Genomic DNA, 25,444 nt, shown 5'->3' on the forward strand with positions numbered 1-25,444 from the left:
AAAAATAAATTAAATAAATAATAAATATATATTTTAAGTTTCAAATAAGTTTTCAAGTTATATTACATAAATTACACATATACATGTATATCCAATACATTATATTGAGTTATATTACATATCTACTATATATGTACTGCTTTCTTCTAATTCCCAATTTAAACAACTTTTTTTTTGATGAACCCAAAATACCTGCCAACTGTGCTGTATAAGAGGTATTCTACCACAGTGTTATTGGGTAACTGACGACAAAAAAAAAAAAAAGCTTTACTTAATCTAGGTTCCAATAATTTCCTGCTAACAAAAGAAATCTAACTTTTTTAATGTGCTCAAAACTAAACTGCTAACATTTATAGGTTCTTTCTCAGAGGAAAAAGTATGTTTTTCTCTAATGTGACATATTTTATGGAAAAGCATCAGTTTAAAGAAGCTTACATAAATGAAAATACTGAATTTGGTTCCAATTACCAACAGATTACTCCTGACAAACATTATCATTAGCTCTAACAGTAAAACAAAGTATGTTCTTTTTCTCTTTTATTAAAACTGATATTTGGTATAATATGAGATTTACATAGCATTCGCGAATTTGCCATTCTACACTATTGCTATAATATTCAATAACAATAAATATATTCATGCATGATGTGTCAGAATATAGATTTGTTACCAATATTTGCTAGTGTCATGATTCCTAAAGTCTTATAAGAAAAAAAGTGTTTTTAAAATGTTATTTTGATTCAAAGAAAATAATTACAATACCAAAAGTTTTATAAATAGCCTCATTCCTTGATATTTAATAAATGGATGGAGTAAATATAGAAAAAAAATTTTAAAGTCCCCAAACTTGTCGAGACAAACACATAGAAAAGCCTTGCATCATCTATACACTATCAGAATATAGAATCAAAATCTCAAGATTCAAAGGTCCTTAAAAATCCAATTGCTCATCCCCATCTAGTTGTTGATGCCCTTGTACAAGACAAGGTAGTATAATAGTAAACAAAGTACAGGTTCTCTGAGCCAGATTTTCTAGTTAAATCCCAGTTTTCCATCCACCCCTCTCTGTGCCTTAATTTCCTCATCTATAAAATGGTATTGATAATTATAGCAGTATAGAACCTATAATAAGGTTGTTATGAAAATTTAATGAATTAATAAAAATAAAGTACTTAGAATAAAAAGTGATCATTAAATGGTGGTGGTAGTGGTGGTGGTAGTGATGGTGGCCATTACAATACCCATGACAAGTGACTTTTTGTTCTCTCCTTGAACTAACACGCATAGAAGATTTAGCACCTCCCAAAGCAGTCCATTCCATCTTTGAAGGGTTGTCAAACATTCTTATTTATAGGAATATGAATCCTATTCTTTCAACGTATAGTTCCTTTCATTCCATGGGAATATTCAAAAGTGCAGCACTTTCAGTACACACACACTGCTACTATATTACCCTTGTATCTTCTCTTTTTCTAGGCAAAACATCTCTGTTTCCTTGATTTCTTTCCCATAGGAAAGACATGGTTCAGCCATCCTGCTCATTATCCCCTGAGTATGTTCCAATTTGTTTCTCTCTCTCAAAGAGTAGTGCCCTGAACTGAATGTACTCAATATTGTCTAAACAACAAAGAATTAAGGCACACTATCACAGCCTTAGAGATATTATACTTTAAAGATCTAATGCCATGGGACAGATAGCCACAGAGATAAGAATACCTTATAACTTTTTGGTAATGGAACAGTAAGAAGAGCTTTAAGACAGGCAGGCCTAATAAATGAATTCCCCAACACATCAAGTAACATTCTATCAAGGTTCAGCTATTAGCTGATTCATGCGCCTACCAACTCCAGCCAGTTACTTTCATCTGGAAATTCATTATTATTCAAACTACCATATGATGTTCAACCTAAACAACACTACCAGGCTAGACTGAATTGGCTAAAACAATTTTAACTTTGAAACCAAGAAAGTAAGAACTAGCAAGAGGCTTGATGATTATAGATCAAATCTTTCATTTTTTACCACATGGGCATTTTAAATTTAATAGGAAAAAAGTTTTAAACATTCAGAAAACTAGAAGGAATAATATAACGAATACTATTATAATGATCAGCTAGGCTGATTGACAATTATTAACATTTTGTCATATTGCTCTATGTATATATGTATGTATGTATGTATCTATCTAATTATATTGCTTGAACATTTTAGAGCATATTATTGACATCACATGCCATCTTACCCCTAAATACCTTAGCATGTGTCTGCAGAAAATAAGGATATTCTCCCACATAACCACAATATGATTATCATACCTAAGAAAATGAATAATAATTCTTTTAAGGCATCTAATATACAACCCATATTAAACTTTCCACAGTTGTCCCTAAATATTTTTTTTCAAAACTGAATCCAATCAAAGTTCATGGTTTATATTTGGTTATGCTCTTAAGTCTCTTTTAATCTAGAACAAAATCCCTCTTTCTTCTCATTTAATAGCTAGTTATATTTTTTCATATTATCATTAACATTAAAAACTCATATCCAAGGACTCCACTTTATACATTTTCATAGATTATAGAATATTTTCAAACCTGTTTATCCATGCTCATGTTGACATCAGCAAAATTTCACAGAAAATCCAGCTTTGAGCAATGTAATTTCCCTCTGATCCCTCTTTTAAATACCACCCAATCTTTTTAAATGTTTCAGGTATATAGCATTATAATTCAACATTTGTTTAGACTGCAGAGTGATAACCACCACAAGTCTAGTTACCATCCATCACTATACAGCTGACTTGCTTCACCCATTTTACCCACCCTCTCAACCTGCTTCCCCTCTGGTAACTACTGATCTGTTCTCTGTGTTTATGAGGGTTTTTTTGTTTATTTTTATTTGGTTGGTTTTTTTTTTTAGATTCCACATATGAGTGAAAACATAGGTATTTGCCTTTCTCTGTTTGACTTATTTCACTTAGCATAATACCCTCAACGTCCATCCATGTTGTTGTAAATGGCAGGATATCATTCTTTTTTATGGCTGTATTCCATTTTGTGCATGTGTGTGTGTGTGTGTGTGTGTGTGTGTGTGTGTGTATCACATCTTCTTTATCCATTCATCCATTGATGGACACAGGTTATAATATTATTTCCACATCTTGGCTATTGTAAATAATGCTGTAATGAACATAGGGGCATTTATAACTCCTCAAATTAGTGTTTTCTGTTTTTTGAATAAAATACCCAAAAGTGGAATAGCTGGGTCATATAATAGCTCTATTCTTAAATTCTTGAGAAATCTCCATACTGTTTTGCATAGTGGCTGCAGAAATTTATAGTCCCACTAACAGTGTACAATGGATCCCTTTTCTCCATATCCTCTCCAAAATGAGTTATTTATTATCTTTTTAATCATAGCCGTTCTACGAGGTATAAAGTGGTATCTCGTTGTGGTTTTGATCTGCATTTCCTTAATAATCAGTGATATTGAAAAGACAACCCACAGAATGGGAGAAAATATTTGCAAATGATGTGACCAACAAGGGATTAGTCTCCAAAATTTACAAACAGCTCATGAGGCTTAGTATCATCAAAACAAACAATCCAATCAAAAAATAGGCAGAAGACCTAAATAGACATTTCTCCAAAGAAGACATACAGATGGCCAAAAAGCACATGAAAAGATGCTCAGCATCACTAATTATTAGAGGAATGCAAATCAGAACTACAATGATACATCACCTCACACCAGTCAGAATGGCCATCATCAAAAAAACTACAAACAGTAAATGCTGGAGAGGGTGTGGAGAAAAGAGAACCCTTCTACACTGTTGGTGGGAATGTAAACTGGTACAGCCACTATGGAAAACAGTGTGGAAGTTCCTCAAAAAACTAAAAATAGAGCTACCATATGATTCAGCAATCCCACTCCTGGGCATATATCCAGAGAAAACCATAATTCGAAAAGATACATACACCCCAATGTTCATTGCAGCACTATTTACAATAGCCAAGACATGGAAGCAACCTAAATGTCCATCGACAGAGGAATGGATAAAGAAGATGTGGTACATATATACAATGGAATATTACTCAGTCATAAAAAAGAATGAAATAATGCCATTTGCAGCAACATGGATGGACCTACAGATTGTCATACTGAGTGAAGTAACTCAGACAGAGGACAAATATCGTACGATATTGCTTATATGTGGAATCTTTTAAAATGGTACAAATGAACTTATTTACAAAACAGAAATAGAGTTACACAGGTAGAAAACAATCTTATAGTTATCAGGCGGAAGGGGAGGGAGGGATAAATTGGGAGATTGGAATTGACATATACACACTACTCTATATAAAATAGATAATTAAAGGACCTACTGTATAGCACAGGGAACTCTACTCAATACACTGTAATGACCTATATGTGAAAAGAATTTAAGAAAGAGTGGATATATGTATGTGTATAAACGATTCACTTTGCTGTACAGCAGAAAGTAACACAACATTGTAAATCAACTATACTCCAATAACATTTTTTTTAAATAATTAGTGATGTTGAACATTTTTTTTTTTTTTTTTTTTTGCAGTACGCGGGCCTCTCACTGTTGTGGCCTCTCCCGTTGCAGAGCACAGGCTCCAGACGTGCAGGCTCAGCGGCCATGGCTCATGGGCCTAGTCACTCCGCGGCATGTGGGATCTTCCCGGACCGGGGCACAAACCCACGTCCCCTGCATCGGCAGGCGCACTCTCAACCACTGCACCACCAGGGAAGCCCTGCTGAACATCTTTTCATGTCCCTGTTGGCCATCTGCATGTCTTCTTTAGAAAAATGCTTATTCAGATCCTCTGCCCATTTTTTGATCAGGTTGTTTGTATGAGTTCTTTATATACTTTGGATATTAACCCCTTATTAGCTGTATGATTTGCAAATATCTTCTCCCATTCAGTAGGTTGCTTTTTCAGTTTGATGATGTTTTCCTTCACTCTTCAGAAGCTTTTTAATTTGATGTAGTTCCATTTTTTTATTTGTGCTTTTGTTTCCCTTGCCTTTGAAGTCAGAACCACAAAAAAATCACTAAGACTGATGTCAATGAGATTATCACCTATGTTTTCTTCTAGGAATTTTATGGTTTCAGGTCTTACATTCAAGGCTTTAATGTATTTTTCATTAATTTTTGTGTATGGTGTAAGACAGTGGCCTAGTTTCATTCTTTTGCATGTAGCTGTCCAGCTTTTCCAACCCCATTTATTGAAAAGACAATCCTTTATCCATTGTATGTTCTTTGCTCTTTTGTCATAAAATTGTACATATATGTGTAGATTTATTTCTGGTTTCTCAGTTCTGCTCCATTGATTTGTGTATCTGTTTTTGTGCCAGTACAATACTGTTTTGACTACTGTAGCTTTGCAGTGTAATTTGAAGTCACGGAGTTAATACCTCCAGCTTTATTCTTCTTTCTCAAGATTGTTTGGCTATTTGGGATCTTTTGTGGTTCCATACAAATTTTAGAATTGTTTGATCTAGTTCTGTGAAATATGCCAATGGAATTTTGATGGGGATTGCACTGAATCTGTATATTGCTTTGGGTTTTAATGATAAAGCCATACTTTGGAGATAGTGTGGGTTTAGTTCCAGACCACTGTAATAAAGTGAAAATCACAATAAGGCAAGTCACACAAATTTTTCCCAATGCATTTATTTATTTTTTTGATGTGGACCATTTTTAAAGTCTTTATTGAATTTGTTACAATATTGCTTCTGTTTTATGTTTTGGGTTTTTGGCTATGAGGCTTGTGGGATCCTAGCTCCCTGACTAGGGATCGAACCCACACAGCCTGCATTGGAAGGCAAAGTCTTAACCACTGGACTGCCAGGGAAGTCCCCCCAATGCATTTAAAAGTTGTTTACACTACACTGTAGTCTATTAAGTGTGCAATAGCATTCTGTCTAAAAAAAGTGCATATCTCAATTAAAAATACTTTATTGCTGAAAAATGTTAACCATCATCTAGCCTTCAGCAATTCATAATCTTTTTGCTGGTGGAGAGTCTTGCCTCAATGTTGATGGCTGCTGACTGATCAGGGTGGTGATTGATGAAGGTTTGGGTAGCTGTAGTGATTTCTTAAAATAAGGCAACAATGAAGTTTGCCACATCAATTGACTCTTTCTTTCATGAAGGATTTCTCTGTAGCATGCAATGTTGTTTGATAACATTTCACCCACAATAGAACTTTTTTCAAAATTGGAGTCAATCCTCTCAAAGCCTATTGCTACTTTATCAACTAATTTCATGTAATATTCTAAAGCCTCTGTTGTCATTATAACAAGCTTCACGGGATCTTCACCAGGAGTAGATTCCATCTCAAGAAACCATTTTCTTTGTTCACCCATAAGTAGCAACTCCTCATTAAGGTTTTACCATGAGACTGCAGCAATTCAGTCATATCTTTAAGCTCCACTTCTAATTCTAGTTCTCTTGCTATTTCTACCACATCTGCAGTTACTTCCTCTACTGAAGTATTGAACCTCTCAAAGTCACCCACGAGGATTGGAATCAATTTATTCCAAACTCCTATTAATGTTGATATTTTGACCTCTTCCCATGAATCATGAATGTTCTTAAAGGCATCTAGAATGGTAAATCATTTCCAGAAGGTTTTCAATTTACTTTGCCCAGATCCATCAGAGGAATCACTATCTATGGCAGCTGTAGCCTTACAAAATGTATTTCTTAAATAATGACTTGAAAGTTGACATTACTCCTTGAGCCATGGGCTGCAGATTGAGTGCTGTGTTAGCAGGCATGAAAACAACATTAATCTCATTGGACATCTTCATCAGAGCTCTTGGGTGACTAGGTACATTGTCAGTGAGCAGTAATATTTTGAAAGGAATCTTTTTTTCTGAGCAGTAGGTCTCAACAATGGGCTTAAAATATTCAGTAAACCATGCTGTAAACAGGCGTGCTGTCATCCAGGCTTTGTTCTTCCATTTATAGAGCACAGGCAGAATAGATTTAGCATAATCCTTAAGGGCCCTAGGATTTTCAGAATGGTAAATGAGCATTGGCTTCAACTTCAATTCACCAGCTGCATTAGCTCTGCCTTTGGAGCTTTGAAGTCAGGCATTCATAGACTTCTCCTCTTTAGCTATGAAAGACCTAGATGGCATCCTCTTCCAATATAAGGCTGTTTTACCTACATTGAAAATCTGTTGTTTAGTGTAGCTACCTTTAAAATTTATCTTAGCTACATATTCTGGATAACTTGCTCAGCTTCTACACCAGCACTTGCTGCTTCACCTTGCACTTTTATGTTATGAAGATGGCTTCTTAAAACTCATGAACCAACCTCTGCTAACTTCAAATTTTCTTCTGCAGCTTTCTCACTTCTCTCAGTCTTCATAGAATTAAAGAGAAGTAGGGCCTTGCTTTAGCTTAAGGGAATTTTAGACTTTAGCTTAACGGAATTTTGTGGCTGGTTTGATAGTCTATCCAGACCACTAAAAGTTTCTCTATATCAGCAATAAGACTGTTTTGCTTTCTTATCATTTGTGTGCTCACTGGAGTAGCACTTTAAATTTCCTTCAAGTACTTTTCCTTCACATTCACAACCTGGCTAACTGTTTGGTACAAGAGGCCTACCTTTCAGCCTATCTTGCCTTTCAACATGCCTTCCTCACTAAGCTTAATAATTTCTACCTTTTGATTTAAAGTGAGAGACATGTAATTTTTCCCATGTAGAGGACACTGTAGGGTTATTAACTGCCTGATTTCAGTATTGCTGTGTCTCAGAGAATAGGGAAGCCCTAGGAGAGGGAGAGAGAAGGGGAGATGGCCAGTGAGTGGAGCAGTCAGAACACACGCAACATTATTAAGTTCACCCTTTTATATGGGCACAATTTGTGGTGTCCCAAAACAATTCTAATAGTAACATCAAAGATCACTGATTGGGGCTTCCCTGGTGGTGCAGTGGTTGGGAGTCCGCCTGCCGATGCAGGAGACGCGGGTTCGTGCCTCGGTCCGGGAAGATCCCACAGGCCGCAGAGTGGCTGGGCCCGTGAGCCATGGCCGCTGGGCCTGCGTGTCCGGAGACTGTGCTCCACAACGCGGGGGTGAGGGGGCGCACAACAGTGAGAGGCCCTCATACCGCAAAAAAAAAAAAAGATCACAGATCACCATAACAAATATAATAATATTTTGAAATACTGTGAGAATTACCAAAATGTGACACAGAAACACAAAATGAGCAAATGCGGTTGGAAAAAATGGTGCTAATAGACTTGCTTGATCTAGGATTGCCACAAACCTTCAATTTGTAAAAAAAATGCAATACCTGTTAAGCACAATAAAGCAAAGCACAACAAAACAAGGAAGGTTTGCCTGTATTAATTCTTCTAATCCATGAGCACAAAATATCTTCCCACTTATTTGTGTCTTCTTCAAGTTCTTTCATCAGTGTCTTACAGTTTTCAGTGCACAGGTCTTTCACCTCCTTGGTTAAATTTATTCCTAGGTATTTTAGTCTTTTTGATGCAATTGTAAATGAGACTGTTTTCTTAATTTCTCTGATAATTCATTATTAGTGTATAGAAATGCCATACATTTCTGTATACTGATTTTGTATCCTATGCTTTTACTGATTCATTTTATAGTTCTAAGGGTTTTTTGGTGGTGTCTTTAGGGTTTTCTATATATAGTATCATGTCATCTGCAAATAGTAACTGTTTAACTTCTTTCTTTCTAATTTTGATGCCTTTTATTTCTTTTCTTGCCTAATTGCTGTGGCTAAGGCTTCCAATACTTCCAATAAAAGTGGGGAAAGTGAATATCTGTAATGATAGGCTGATACACAATTTCTCCAATTATGAGGGGCATATATTTCAGTAACATAATTCTTTGAAAGCAAAGTTATGAACACTAAGAAAACTAACACCTTATCAATTTTATATTAAATATCACTCACCTATGCCTATGAAAGGAGAGGCTATCCACTTCAATACAAGTCTTGCACACGATATTCTACATGTATATTTCTGTATATTTCTTAGGAAAAATCCACATATAAGTGGACCTGCACAATTCAAACCTGTGTTGTTCAAGGGTCAACTATATATCTACTAAGTCGAGCTGGTCTAATGTGCCATAAAAGCCTGATGTTTCCTGATTGATTTTCTATCTGGATGGTCTATCCATTGATGTAAGTGGAGTATTAACTTCCCCTACTATTATTGTATTACTTTCAATTTCTCCCTTTAGGTCTGTTAATATTTGCTTTATACATCTCAGTGATCCTATGTTGGGTGCATATACATTTATAGATGTTACATATTATTGTTGGATTAACTCCTTTATCATTATATAATGACCTTCTTTGTCTTTTATTAGCGTATTTGTTCTAAAGTCTATTTTGTCTGATATGAGTATTGCTACTCCAGCTTTCTTTTCATTTCCATTTGCATGAAATATCTTTTTCTATCCCTTTACTTTCAGTCTGTGTATCCTTACATCTGAAGTTATTCTCTTGTAGGCAGCATGTAGTCGAGTTTTGTTTTTTTATCCACTCAACTACTTATGTGTTTTGACTGGTGAATTTACATTTACAATTAAAGTAATTATTGATAGATATGTATTTATTGCCATTTTGTTAATTGTTTTCTGAGTGTTTTTGTAGTTCCTCTCTGTTTCTTTCTTCTTCTCTTTCTTTCTTCCCTTGTGTTTGGTGATTTTCCTTAGTGTTATGTTCAGATTCCTTTCTCATTATCTTTTGTGGAGTTACTTGTGGTTACTGTGAATTTCACACATAAAATCCTACGTATATAGCAGTCTTAAATTGGTAACAGTTTTAAATTGGTAACAACTTAAATTTGAACACATTCCAAAGCTCTATCTTTTTACTCTCCCTCACCCACATTTTATACATTTGATGACACATTTTATATCTTTTTATTTTATGCATCCCTTAACTAAATATTGCAATTTTACTTAATTTTACCACTTTTGTCTTTTAACCTTCATGTTTGCTTTATAAATGATTGATCAATTATATATATTGATTATTTATTTATATATATTATATATTTACTTTTTTTTTTTTTTTTTTGCAGTACGTGGGCCTCTCACTGTTGTGGCCTCTCCCGTTGCGGAGCACAGGCTCCGGGCACACAGGCTCAGTGGCCATGGCTCACGGGCCCAGCCGCTCCGCGGCATGTGGGATCTTCCCGGACCGGGGCACGAATCCATGTCCACTGCATCGGCAGGCGGACTCTCAACCACTGCGCCACCAGGGAAGCCCTATATTTACTTTTATTATATATTTACTTTTATTATATATTTACTTTTATTTATTACTTTTATTTATATAAAGTATTTACTTTTTCCAGTGAGATTTTATTACTTTATTAATATTATATACTTACTTTTTCCGGTGAGATTTTTATTTTTTCTTCTAGTTTTATTGCAATATAATTGACATACAGCACTGTATAAGTTTGTGCACAGCATAATGATTTGACTTACATACATCATGAAATGATTATCACAGTAAGTTTAGTGAACATCCATCATCTCATATAGATACAAAATAAAAAGAAAATTTTTCCTTGTGATGAGAATTCATAGGATTTACTTTCTTAACAACCTTCATACATAATAAAGCAAGTGTTAATTGTATTAATCATGTTGTACATTACATCCCTAGTACTTATTTATCTTATAACTGTAGGTTTGTACATTTTGACCACTTGCATTGTATGTTTTCTTATTATTAATTAGTGTCATTTTTTTCAGATTAAAGAAGTCCCTTTAACATTTCTTATGGTGCCAGTTTAGTGGTGATGAACTCCTTAAGCTTTTGCTTATCTGGGAAACTCAATATCTCCTTTAATTCTGAATGATAACCTTGCTGAGTAGAGAATTCTAGATTGGAAGTTTTTCCTTTCAGCACTTTGAATATGTCATTCCACTCCCCTTTAGCCTGTAAAGTTTTTGCTGAAGAATCTGCTGATAGCCTTATGGGGCTTCCCTTGTACATAGCAAGTTGTTATCCCTTGCTGTTTTTGGGTTCTCTTTATTTTTAACTGTAACCATTTTAATTATAATGTGTCTTGATTTACGTCTCTTTGAATTCATACCTGGATGCCTGTTTCCTCTCATAGCTTCCCAGACTAGTGAAGTTCTCAGCCACTATTTCTTCAAATAATTTTTCTGTCCCTTTCTCTCTTCTCCATCTGAGATCCCTATAAAGCAAAAGTTATTCTGCTTGATGTTGTCCCAAAGGTCCCTGAAGGTATATTCATTTTTTTAAATTCCCTTTTCATTTTTCTGCTCTGTCTGGGTGAGTTCCATTGCTTTGTCTTCCAGCTTCTACTGATTGTTCTTCTACATCATCCAGTCTGCTGTTGAGTCCTTCTAGTGTATTTTTCAGTTCACTTATAATTTCTGTGTGATACTCATATTTCCTATCTCTAAGTCCTCACTGTGTTCATCCATTCTTCTCCCAAGTTTGGTAAGCATTTTTATGACCACCACTTTGAATTTTTTATCAGCTAGATTGCTTATCTCCATTTTGTTTAGTTCTTTTTCTGAGTTTTTGTCTTATTCTTTCAATTAAAGCATATTCCTCAGTCTCCTCATTTTGCCTAATTCCCTATGTTTGTTCCTATGTATCAGGTAAATCAGCTACCTTTCCCAGTCTTAAGGAGTCACCTTATGTAGGAGATGTCCTGTGGGGCTCAGAAGTGCAATCTCACCTGGCCATCAGAGCCAGGGATTCAAGGGATGTCCCCTATGTGCGCTGCCTCTGCCCTCCTATTATGGCAGAGCCACAGCTGCAGCTGCAGTACACTGGTGGGCAGAGCTGGCCCCTGGCCCAGCAGAGGGGCCCGGCTGTGACTGCTGCTGCATGCTTTGAATCTTTCATTTTTGAGATGAAGAAACTTAAGTCAGGAGATTAATGGCAGAGATAAACACAGGCCTTCTACGAGGTAACATCCTTTCCTCTAAATTAAGTTTTCTCTAAATAACCCCAGGGAAAATATTTCCACTGAATCAAAAGGGTGTTTTCTTTGACAAATTGAGGCACTGGGGAAAGAGGGGTGTGATTATGCAGAAGTTGAGAAGCGTAATTGAACAAATTCTTACAGAGCAAGTTTCTATGCACAGAGTCTCAAATGATTTTGCAGAGCTTTTCTTAAGAGGTGACTACTTACTCTAGCATCAAGTCTATTATCCTAATGCTCTCCTGTTTTGCAGTTGTTTCCTTTTCTTCCCCATTTGAGAACTACCAGAGCTCTCAAATAATATAAAAATAACTGTGTATTTTTTGTTTGTTTGTTTGTTTTTGTGGTACATGGGCCTCTCACTGTTGTGACCTCTCCCGTTGCGGAGCGCAGGCTCAGCAGCCATGGCTCACGGGCCCAGCCGCTCCGCGGCATGTGGGATCCTCCCGGACCAGGGCACAAACCCATGTCCCCTGCATCAGCAGGCGGACTCTCAACCACTGCGCCACCAGGGAAGCCCATAACTGTATTTTTAATATGTAATCAGCAAAGCACCTAGTATGCTTTAAATGAACTGAAGGCTATGATGGACGCTTAAGTTATATGCACATCACAGGATCCAGGTATCAGTCAGATCACCAGGAACCCATGTTGCATAAGTGTCATCCAAATGAGGAATAATTAAAGCACTTTGAGATGGTGGACAAACCTCAGACATCAGAATTAAGTAACTAGGGACTTCCCTGGTGGTCCAGTGGTTAAGAATCTGCCTTCCAATGCAGGGGACGCGGGTTCAATCCCTGTTCGGGGAACTAAGATCCCACATGTCGCAGGGCAACTAAGCCCGCATGCCAAAACCACAGAGCCCACGTGCCACAACTACTCTGAGCCTGTGCACTCTGGAGCCCGCGTGCGGCAAATAGAGAGAAGCCCGCATACCGCAACAAAGAGCCCATGCACCACAAGATAATATCCCACGTGCTGCAACTAACAACCGATGCAGACAAAATAAATAAATAAATATTTTTTTAAAAAGAACTGAGTAACTAAAGCAAAGGAGGCAAAGTAAAAAACCTCCCTACCTTATAACAAAAATAGGAATAGCCTTGAAAATAGGAGAGTCAAGGTATCAGAAACCTGTTGTTTGACACTAGCTCAGAGTTGGCAGGGAAGAGGAGTGCTTGGAGTATGGCAAAAATAATCTTTTGAAATGTTGTTTAATCCAGCTTCTGGGAAACCTGTCCCCAGTTCATGACAGAAACTGGGGGATAAGAAAGGGGGATTTTAAAATCATTCAAAGGTATAAGACTAGCTTCAGTAGAAACAGAAAATAAGATATAAAGCTTTTAGGGAAAAAGTAAGGTAGTTGGGATCCACTAGGAAAAAGGGTAGTAATTAAGCCCCCAGAAACAATATCAATATGATAACTACCTATGTCTTGTTGTCTGTTTAAAAATAATGAGGCTGGGCAAAATGGATTAAAGACCTAAATGTAAGGCCAGACACTATAAAACTCTTAGAGGAAAACATAGGAAGAACACTCTTTGACATAAATCACAGCAAGATACTTTTTGAGCCGCCTCCTAGAGAAATGGAAATAAAAATGAAAATAAACAAATGGGACCTAATGAAACTTAAAAGCTTTTGCACAGCAAAGGAAACCATAAGCAAGACGAAAAGACAGCCCTCAGAATGGCAGAAAATATTTGCAAACGAAGCAACTAACAAAGGATTAATCTCCAAAATATACAAGCAGTTCATGCAGCTCAATATCAAAAAAGACAAACAACCCAATCAGAAAATGGGCAGAAGACCTAAATAGACATTTCTCCAAAAAAGATATACAGATTGCTAACAAACACATGAAAGAATGCTCAACATCATTAATCATTAGAGAAATGCAAATCAAAACTACAATGATGTATAACCTCACACCAGTCAGAATGGCCATCACCAAAAAATCTGCAAAGAATAAATGCTGGAGAGGGTGTGGAGAAAAGGGAACCCTCTTGCACTGTTCGTGGGAATGTAAATTGATACAGCCACTATGGAGAACAGTATGGAGGTTCCTTAAAAAACTAAAAATAGAAGTACCATATGACCCAGCAATCCCACTACTGGGCACGTACCCTGAGAAAACCATAATTCAGAAAGAGTCATGTACCAAAATGTTCATTGCAGCTCTATTTACAATAGCCAGGACCTGGAAGCAACCTAAGTGTCCATCGTCAGATGAATGGATAAGGAAGATGTGGCACATATATATACAATGGAATATTACTCAGCCATAAAAAGAAACGAAATTGAGTTATTTGTAGTGAGGTGGATGGACCTAGAGTCTGTCATACAGAGTGAAGTAAGTCAAAAAGAGAAAAACAAATACCGTATGCTAACACATATATATGGAATCTAAAAAAAGAAAAAAATTGTTCTGAAGAACCTAGAGGCAGGACAGGAATAAAGACACAGACATAGAGAATGGACTTGAGGACACGGGGAGGGGGAAGGGTAAGCTGGGACGAAGTGAGAGAGTGGCATGGACATATATACACTACCAAATGTAAAATAGATAGCTAATGGGAAGCAGCTGCATAGCACAGGGAGATCAGCTCGGTGCTTTTTGACCACCTAGAGGGGTGGGATAGGGAAGGTGGGAGGGAGACACAAGAGGGAGGAGATATGGGGATATATGTATATGTATAGCTGATTCACTTTGTTATACAACAGAAATTAACACACCATTGTAAAGCAATTATACCCCAATAAAGATGTTAAAAACAAAATCCTAACTCAGCCACTGGAGTGAACTTGACCTTTGGGACCTTGAGCAAGTCACTAAGTCTTGGTGACTTGGTTTCCTCATCAATGAAATGGGGATAATCCTAGCACCTACCTTATAAGGTTATTATAAAAATTAAATGACTCAATACATATAAAATGCTTAGAACAGGAAAAAAATTTAAAAATAAATAAATTTTTAAAAAAGTAATAGAATAAAAATGATGAGGCTGGGGTCACACTAAAAAAGAAATAGCCAGAGTATCCTCTTGATTCCTCACAAATCTTAACATTAAGAAGTACCAGAGCCGAGTCAAGGTCAGTCAAATCCATTTGTTCCTTAGGAGAGATTACACTCTATTAACAGTGAAGTCCTTTCATGGTCTAGTTTGCCTGTGGAAGAGCAACTAGAGAGCAGGTTGTTCTATATGTCATACATACTGAGCCCTCCAGGCCACTCTGTGAACTCAACAATCTCCTGTCTTCACTAGGATCTTGCCCAAGTAAAATTCCCAATTTTGAGAATTTCACCACAAAAGCCTTTAATTTCCTTCTAATATGTCAAGTAAATATATATAATGGCATAACAGGAAACTCTTTGTAGTCTAGAAATTTTTAAATAACATCTCTAGCTCACTAAGTTTTTACAGATAAAACAAGTACAGAGATTAAAAATGATTCTTTGGAGGCTATGTGCTTATAAAACTATCTATCTATCTATCTATCAACATCCATCTACCTGTATTTACATTTCCAGAAAAAGGAAAACTTGGCACAAAACTGTCACCAATTTACCACAAAGCAGCAAGTAGAAGTCTAATCTGGCATCAAATATTCCCAGTGTCTGGAGGTTGTGATTGCTCTACCTGAAGACAACACACAACCTTGAATCGATGGCTCAGTTACAATCACAGAGCCCATCCTTTCTCTCTGGGTAAGGAAGGGGTGTGAATTTTTATTTTTCTCTCTTAATTCTGAAAAATCCAAAAACTCAGATTCAGATTCATTCCTTGCCCTACTGTGGCATTCCTCATGGATCCAAGAGAACAGTAGCTGAAAGGAGAGCTAAACTCTAATTTTACTGTCAACTACAGAAAGCAAAATAAATGAACTTTAATCAACTTCACATACAATATGTATCAGAACATATATATCAGAATATATATCAAAATATATCAGAATATATCAAAAACAAGAAAGGCATTTTGGTAGAAGCATACCATGTACAAAAAAATTAATACAACTGGGCTTCCCTGGTGGCACAGTGGTAGAGAGTCCGCCTGCCGATGCAGGGGACACGTGTTCGTGGCCCAGTCCGGGAGGATCCCACATGCCGCAGAGCGGCTGGGCCCATGAGCTATGGCCACTGAGCCTGCGCATCCGGAGCCTGTGCTCCGCACGGGAGAGGCCATAACAGTGAGAGGCCCGCGTACCGCAAAAAAAAAAAAAAAAATTAATACAACTGAAGGCCAAATATTAACTCTGAATTCAAGAGCAAAGGTTTTCTCAATGTCTTCATGGATTACTTTAGTTTAATCCTGGCTAGCCCACAGTAATGTAAAAAAACTACTAATTAACCACTAGAACTAACCAAAAAATTCCTAAATAACACTAATTTCCAAAAAATGTTCTAATTGTTTGTGTTTCAATGTAAATGAATCTCTTCTATTATACCACAGTAATCTATCTATGCTTGACTGAGGGCACATTTCTTCCCAAAAGTTTGATGAACTTGAGACTATTGTATTTTAGGTATTCTCAGTACACTGGCAGCAAAAAAAAAATTAAAGTTAAATTATAATCAAAGCAGAAGTTTACAAAATAATTTCAAATCATTTTATTAAATAGGGTTTCCCATTTTCTAGGGTGTTAATTAAATATAAAGAAGAGAGATAACATGCATAAGTATTCACTTCTAATTTTTACCTGAATGTACAATTTTATTAGCAAAGGTTTGTAATTCATACTTTGGATTTGAGGATGTGGTTTACACAGAGACATACTATTGAACTCAACTTGCATCACCTAGAAAATAATGCCTAGAGGTCACAGGACTGTAGTAATACCAAAATAATACTTAGGTTAAGGGTATAAAAAATAAATATGTCATCACATTGAAAGCTATATTAACAAAAGGAATAATAGCTTGAAGTTGTTCTTCTTTAAAAAGGTTACATTTCCCTTGGAAAGCAAGGAAAACTTCTTATTACAGAGGACAGTTAAACAGTGGGATAATTTGCATATCAAGGTAATTTAGGCACATTCACTAGATGTGTTCAAGAAAGGTTAGATATGTTCGTGGAAGGAACAAAGTAGGGTCTTTCCTGCTTAGTGCAGGTGGTTTGACTCAATAATCAAAGACAGCCCTTACAATCTCATCTCCAAATAAATGGTGGCAGCAGGATTTGTCATGTTAAGTTGACTTTATGGAAAGTAACCCTCTTCAAATTAAAATAAGAAGGTAGATCTGGAGGAGTACAAACACAACCCCAGCTTTCTGCTCCCAAAGCAACACGCTATCATATGTATCATCATCTTATTCATGCTAATCTAGAAGGACCTTAAGATGTTAGTCATGTAAATGACTGCATGCTATATAATATTTATATACATTACTTTCTATACCATAATGCTTAGAAACATTACAGAAATGTGCAGATTTCATTATTCCAGTTATGATATTTCATTACAGTGATGTATCCAAATCATCACTGAGGAAGAAGGAATTCTGTACAAGAAAGTGTACATTAATTAGAACTACCTATAGATTGAAATTTGCTTGTGAAGTTCTGCTTTAATTCAAGAAAAGAAAAGCTGAGTAGAATAGGCCTGCTCAATCAAGCTGTTATGTTAGACGAGATCATCCCAGATTTTCTGAGTAACGAATCTTATTTTAAATAATTATCAAAAAGTGAAAAAAAAGAAAAGTGACTTTTCCTAAGTGTCTGGAAATGCTATAGAGCCCAAGCTACACTTTTGCCATGAAGGAATATTTGCAAATGGATATTGGATAGGAAAAATCAAACCATAGCAGCCCTGGCATCACTATGAGGTGTACACTAACAGCATATCGGTGAAAGAATGAAAACAAAATATTTATGAGACATAAAGGTATCACATAAAAACAAAGCAAACTAGAGGAATATTGGCTGAATCCCAGAAAAGATAATCCTTATGAACATGAAGGAATGCTGTAAATTGTAAGTGAATCATGGTGATGAAGTTCATTAAGAGATTCCTATTACAGTCAGAGTTCTGCAAACCCTAGTCACTGGATCTTATACAGCCCGAAAGATTAAAATAAAAATGAACATGACATATCCTATCTCCTTGAAAACATTCTGTACACACAATTTTATTACACTGAAAAAAAAAAAGAAAAGATACTGGGGTCTGATTTTCCTTGAACTGTCAAAATGCAAAAGAAATGCAAAAAGTCTTTGCACAGATGTAACAAAGTACTGGATTTTTATATTTTGGCAGGTGCTCACTATGCAGCCCACATAATCACACGTTAATGACTGGAGTGTGTTAATCAGCATGCATACCTGATTCCTTCTTGCCCAGGGGGGGAAAAGCCAACTACTGCAGAGCATGTCAATGCTTCTACTTTCTATAAAGATTTTGATAATAGCTACGTAAGTAAGAAATCTTTTCCAAAAAGTATATTTAGAAAGATGTATTATATCAATAAAAACAATGATAAAATAATTCAAATTTCCATAAACATTGAGATATTTCCAAGTAGCATGCCAATAATCATTTTGTTTAAATAAGCCAGGTTTAGGAAAGTTTTTTTTAAATATACATTTTTTAAGAGCAGGAATGAAACAGTGCACATAAGCAAGGTGTGCATATATAAAGGTGGTCAGTGTGTTAACACTAGACAGCATTAGTTGTCTATTTCACTACCTACACCATGCCATAAACATGGTTTTATTTTTTGGTCCAAACTGTAAGTAAATTTCTGTCATTAAGTTTCTGAGATGGGTTTAAAAACGGACAATACTGTATGCTAATATAGTTTCAAAGTTATAGAAAATGGGAAATCTCCCACTGGGCTTCCTGGAGAATGTGGTTTCATGACTCAGGGGCAAGGATGAACATATTCACTTATTACCAGAAGTCTAGGTTTGAATTTTACTTACAGAGCACGAATATCCAAAATTCTAAAATGAGAGTAGTAGTAACTAAATTTCTCAAGAAGTCTAAACTTCCCTAGTGTATGGATTTCTTTTCCCCAGTGCTTCATAGACCCAATCAGGTAACAAAAAGATGAACATAAACCTTGCACATAGTTCGGACCGGGTGAACCAGTGGGTTTCACTATACTTTCTAAAGTAAAAGTGAGGAAAATAATAAAAAATAAATAAATTTTATTTGAGTGCTACCTACTACCTTAAATTACTAAATCTTACCAAAAACTGGGAACAATTCAAGTTTTTAAAATCTTTTAAAAGGTAACAAAATTAGAAATCTTCTAAAAGTATGTCACAACATAAAGCATGGCTGGGAAGGATTAAATCCTCACCCAAAGTTCCTGGACTATGTTATCATGTAATGGCAACAGCTCCATTCCCAGGAATGGTACAAAGTCCACACCAGAATTTTTATGACTCAAAGCGAACTACATAGAACACTTCAAAGTTGATTAGCAACTTCACTGAACTGAAAGCAAGAAAGGCAGAGAGGAGAAATTGTTTGCAAGCAAGAAAGTATTGTTCCCAACAGTTATTTACTAAATATCTCAACATGCCTATTATTTTTTTTTAATTACAACAAGAGACTTTATTGGCATCTTTTATTTATAGTGGAATATTATTTTTTAAACTTTTCTAGAAGATAAAACTTGGGGGAATTTAAGTAGGTCTCTAAAATAAGGAGCTCTGATATTCTGGGCCTGAGGGTCCAGTATGATTATTTCTACCTAATTAGACTAGTAGTTAAAAGCCAAATGCATATAATCCCTTTTTGGCTTAAAATATATATCAGTATGAGAATGCATGTAAGTGCACAGGTGCACATGCATGCAAGAGGTCCCACTTAGAATCCTGTCACTTTGGGGATCTTGTAAGAGATGCTGTTGGTGTCTAGCCCACATTCCCATAACCTACCCTGGAAGTCACCTGTAAATATCTCCCTATTAGGCAAAAAGCTTCTGTCCTCACACGGGACCATTCTTGGTCCAGGAGCAAGCCTTACCCTTCCCCGTGCCCTGGTCTCATCGACTTCACTTCCTGTTCATTCTTGACTGAATTTCTGCCCACATGTATATTACATAACATATTCTCCTCACCCTCTGTGTGAATCTTGTCTTCTTCAGACTCTATGGGAACTCTTCAAAGAATAAACTCCCCAACTGTCCACTCTTCCACTTACCATCAAACTCTCACCTGCACTACTGCAACAGTTCTCCTAATAGGTGCCCTTGTTTGTGGTTTTATCTCTTGCAATCCATTATGCACACAGCGGCTAATATGATCTTTTAAAAACATAAATCAAATCATGGTAGTCTCTCGCTTAAAATCTTCCAATGGCTTCCTCTTTCACTTGAAGTAAAGTCGAAACACCTCCCTAGCCTATAATACCCCATAGTATCTGTCATCTGCCTGCCTCCTAGATTTCATCTCATACCATTCTCTCCCTCACCCATTCCACTGCAGACACTCCATTGTTTCCTATTGCTCAAACACACCAACCAAGAGGTTTCTGCACTTACTATATACTCTAGCTGTGTGTCTTCCCCCAAATTTTTGCATAGTTGTCTCCCTTTCATTATTCAAATCTCAACTCAAATGTCACCTCTTCAAAAAGACCTTCCCTGGTTTGTTTAAAGTAGTCATTCTCAATAACATTTTCTTATTTAATTTTCTTTATTGCACTTACCATTGTCTAAAATTGTCTCACTCTGTGAGGGGATCATACCTGTCTTATTCACAAGAAAGTCCCTGTGCTTAGAACTTAGTAGGTGCTACACACTCAAGTAATCTTTAGCAGATAATCATTACACACAATATTATATGCTAGCCACTAAGTATTACTACAAAATGTTCTTCATGCTTGTTTACATTAAAAAGAATGATACACTATACATTTTTTGATGAAAAAATTATGTGAATTTATTCCTGTCTAATGAATCAGTTCTAATGGGAGCAAAAACATATTTCAAATAGTGTCAAAATTCCTCTACAAAAAAGGTGCTGGTACACTGGTACCATAATGAAATAGTAGTGGTTGTACATAGTAAACGAGGACAGTGAATTCTTATTTACACTAAGTTTTCAGCCTTCAAATGGATCTTACCAATTAACATAGCACACTAAATTTAAAATCGAACATTTTGGTGTCCATAATATAAGTAATGGTAATTAAAATCAGAGTCTAAAATTTTTTTATCTTCAATTGGTCTTGGAATGCTGATCTCTAAAATTTCTGTTCTCTAAGTTTCTATTCTCCTTTGCTTATTCCACAATGAATTTTTTCACTCGATTGAAACTGTATAGTCTCATATTTTGTTGGAGTGCAACATCAAAATAATTAATCCAAATTTTAACATCTAAAGATTTTTTTTCTAATCCAGAGGTAGGGATTAGCAGAAATTCTCTGCTTTGTCTTTACCCTGTCTTACAGAAAAGCTCCTCTGTGGTGTTGATATTTCAAAGTAAAACCCTTCCTGAACCCAGTATATAAGAAACTTTTAGTGCCTGTTTCTAACTGTTCATGAGTGAGGGCCATCACAGAAAGCAAATTACAATGGAAACTGAGTTAGGCGCTGATAAAATCTCTGTTGTTGTTTTTAGACTTTCTTTTAAATTTTATTTCTCTACACTGATTTTATGAGGTTCAATTACAGTGCATAACAAATAGGATCCACTGAAGAGAACTAAGTTTCACTTAACTTCATAACAATTATTCCAGATTTAATATTTACTTGAATGTAGAATGAGGCAAAGTGTTTATTAAGTTTTACTCTCGTCACAGTCACCTTACTGCAACACATACACTCAATATATATAGGTTTGCAAGGCTGTCCAGAAACCTAAAATCCTTCTAGTGTTTTCCTTTGCTGTAAAGAAAAATTGGTCAGTGATATGATACTTGCAGTATAAGTCATTACAGGTCTGATGTTACACTTGTTATACATTATTGAATCTATCAAATGAAAAGGGAATTTCCAAATGCAGCTGCTATTTCCCAATTGTTAAATCCTTTTATTATACCATATAAGTACACAGCTGGGAAATACTATAGAGTGGGAGCTAAAACAAAATATTTTGGCTTCCGGACATTCAGAATACACAAAGGCTCCAGTGCAAAGTAATGTTTGATATCAGAAGAGAATGAAAGTTTGAAAACACTTCCAGCAAGTATGATTTCTTTATATTAATATAACATATTTGTAAATTTAAACTATTTTAGACTACCATAAATCCCACTTGTAAATTTGGTAAGCAAATTATTAATATCTATTTTCTGACAAAATTTTAGATCATAAAACTTTGAGAATAACTCACCGAAGCAATTTTGCACTTGCCAATATACAAACTAAATTATACTAAGAAAAATAAGTAAAGAGTGCTCTAAAGAAGTAGAATTTGAACTGTATTGTTTCTGCCTCAACCTGTATTTTCCAGTGTAGTTATTCTGATTTGTCCATGAGTATATCTGGCATAAAAGCTAAAATATATCTTGAACCTAACCCTTCTCCCTAGCCCATCTGCCTCCACACTAATCCAAGCCACCATCATCTCTTACCTGGATTTCTGAAATAGCTTCCCAGCAGGTCTTCCTCCTTTCACTCCATCTTCCCCACATCTATTCATATACAGTCACAGAACTATCTTTCTGAAATGTTCTTAAACCCTTCGATGGCTTTCCATTGCACTTAGTATCAAATCTCACTTCCATAATGTTACCTACAAGGTCTTGTCGGATAACTAGCCCCTACCAATCTCTCCAACCATATCTGATGCTATGTCGCACCCTCGCTCATTACACTTCAGCTACAAGAACTATCTTTCATTTTCTGAAACTCAGCTATATTTTTCTCACCTCAGATATTTCATACATGATGTTCCCTCTGCTATTTTTACTCTTTCTTCTATTTTTTGCCTGGTTAGTTCTTATCATCCTTAGGTCAAAGAGGGCATTCCTATCCATCCATTCTAAATGAGGTTTATTTCATTACGTTCTCACATGGCATTATGTTCTTTTTCTTCTTAACACATACCAATTTTAATTATATTTTTGTGTGTGTATATTTATTTTTGTTCCCTCTCCTAGATATAAGCTCCATGAAGGCATAATCATGCATGTTTTATTTACTAGACAGCCAGTACCCAGCAGAATGCTGGGCGCAGAGGAGGTGCACCATAATGATTTGTTGAAATAAAGATAAAACATAGCCCTATTATTTTGCCAAAAAGCCAGTGAGAGTGACTGAATATCTATTTCACCCATGCTATATTGGAGTTATAAAATGAACTGCTTACGTTCAATTAAAAAAACAGACTTTTATCCTTGTTTTATTATATCTTCTCTCTTCCCCCTATGCAAGGAAAACAAATCTTCCAGGGGGTCTAACTGCATAATGATGATCCCCTTTCAACCTAAAGTTAGTCTAGAATAGTCTAGTCTAGTCCAATCCCCTATTTCTCAGCTACTGCTTCAGAGTACTAATTGTGCCTGCAGAATCATCTGAAAAAGAAAAATGTCTGCCTCCATAAATTATAAAATGAAGTCTTTGAATTGGTTCTGAAACATTAAGCATAGAGCAAGAATTTTAAAATGCTATTAGAGTAAAGGCATTTTTAAATATTACCTTAGTTTTTATTAAGGAACAAAACTTTTCCCCATTTCCCACTTAAAATACTTTTCATTAATTTAGCCAAAAGTTAAGACATGTAAAACAGGGTTTAAAATTCCTAATCTAATAAAATATGTTAAGATTTTGGTCAGTTTTAAATGTTAAAAAAGTTAATATTTTTGCTTTAAACTAGATAAGTAATGTCACTTATTATGGTACCTGTTTTGATGGTTACAGGTAGAATTTAACATGGGAAAGCTGGCTAATACACTGCATGTATTGGACATTGTTTTTTCTACCTTTAGGGCAAACTCCTGCAGTTTGATTGAATGATACTCAGGAGCTCTGCATGTCCTTTTGAAATTAATATATAGGCACATAAGTGAGAAAAGCTTTATTATAAATCAAGAATTACTGTTAAAAATGATAAATACCTGCATTTCCTCACTGAAGATGTATTCACTATATGACCTCATTCACATAGATATGTTTGCTTATTATAATTTTTCAATATTAATACATAGCAGCACTTTACTGGATCATACTACCTATTTTGTGGTATTGTCAAGGTCACCACCTTAAATACAGAGAATCAGAGAATAAGATAACCAAATCTCCCCCGAAATTAAATTAAATATCTTTTGGCAAGTCAACCTAATAATGGACAAAAACAAAACCACAAACCATTTTCCAATTTTTCCCACTAACTAGTATTAATATATTAATAATATACAAGGTGGTCATTTTCAGCGCCTGAACACAAATAACTCTAATGATACAGATTCTGAGCTTTCTCTAAAACACTTATTTGTAATGAGCCCATAATAACAGACATACTTGGTGACAGTGGCCAGATTTTAAAAGCTCACCATTCTTTGCTGAGACGACAGAACACTGTCCCAGTCAGCATCCTGTTGAATGGTATTGACAAGTGTTGGTAGCTCCTCAGAGTGAGGTTTGTTGTGCATTATGGGGTGCAGAGGCAGATGGGAGGCCACATGTTGATCACTGCCCTCTTCCTTTTCCCTTGAGGTCAAATCTTGGGTCATTGCTTCCTCTCCATCAGCTGCACAGGCAAATGGAGAGGTGGCTTGCTTGGAAGACATTCTTCTGCAGAATAAGGAAACAGCATGGATTTTTAAAAGGGCTGTCAATGACAAAAGAATAAACCATCCCTAACATGTGACTAATTCAGGAAAAAAGGAAAGTTCTCTAACTTCAGAAATGTTTATGATCTACTCTAAACCACTGAAAAAGAACTCTTAGCTTATCTGTTCCACTTTCCCTCTTTCCTTTTAACTCAAGCAAACTTCTTCCCAGTAATTGCTGCACATTTTCTTTCTTACCAATCCACAAATGAAATAAGTTTTCATAATGTATAGTATATGTATGTGTGTGTTTTTCCTCCCAGTTCTCCCAACTAGATTATTGAGAGTAATTCAGTTGATGGCTAGCAATGAAAAAAAACGAATGAATGAACAGCAAATGAGCCAGTTTGGAGGATAAGTTGAAATTACAAATATCCAAATTTCTCTTATGCTTTATGTAGGAACAAAGGAAGTCTATGTAAGAAAATATAATCAGGAGAGTAAGCAATCTATGATAAAAATCCTAAACAAACTTGGTCCTGACTTCTTAGTTTATACCTTGTATTATGAGTACTAGGCCTAACACTGATTAGTGTCAATCTGATCGTTTTCTAAAGACCTTCAAGCTGTGTCAATTGCTATAAGTAAACTTTTAAGTGACCTACTGATTGAGTAGCTGACAATGCTAGATTAGTTTTAAGGCAATTTTGTGACATTTTAATTGAGTATATGAAATAACTATGCTTCTATTTTATATTAGAAAGT

The 25,444-nt window shown here is 35.7% G+C and overlaps 1 protein-coding gene across 4 annotated transcripts in view; it reads right to left on the minus strand.

Moving 5' to 3' along the window:
- SOX6 (SRY-box transcription factor 6) overlaps positions 1 to 25,444 on the minus strand; it is a 442,494-nt gene that overhangs the window by 355,036 nt on the left and 62,014 nt on the right. For 3 of the 4 annotated variants that reach the window (XM_065883044.1, XM_065883043.1, XM_065883042.1), the window contains exon 1: positions 24,461 to 24,697. In XM_065883044.1, the coding sequence (XP_065739116.1) occupies positions 24,461 to 24,697 (237 nt within the window). Of the gene's footprint in view, positions 1 to 24,460; positions 24,702 to 25,444 lie in introns of those variants that run through there. The other variant, XM_065883041.1, reaches the window with a different exon arrangement.

Source organism: Phocoena phocoena, chromosome 8 (genome assembly GCF_963924675.1).
Source record: "Phocoena phocoena chromosome 8, mPhoPho1.1, whole genome shotgun sequence".
Lineage (NCBI taxonomy): Eukaryota > Metazoa > Chordata > Mammalia > Artiodactyla > Phocoenidae > Phocoena > Phocoena phocoena.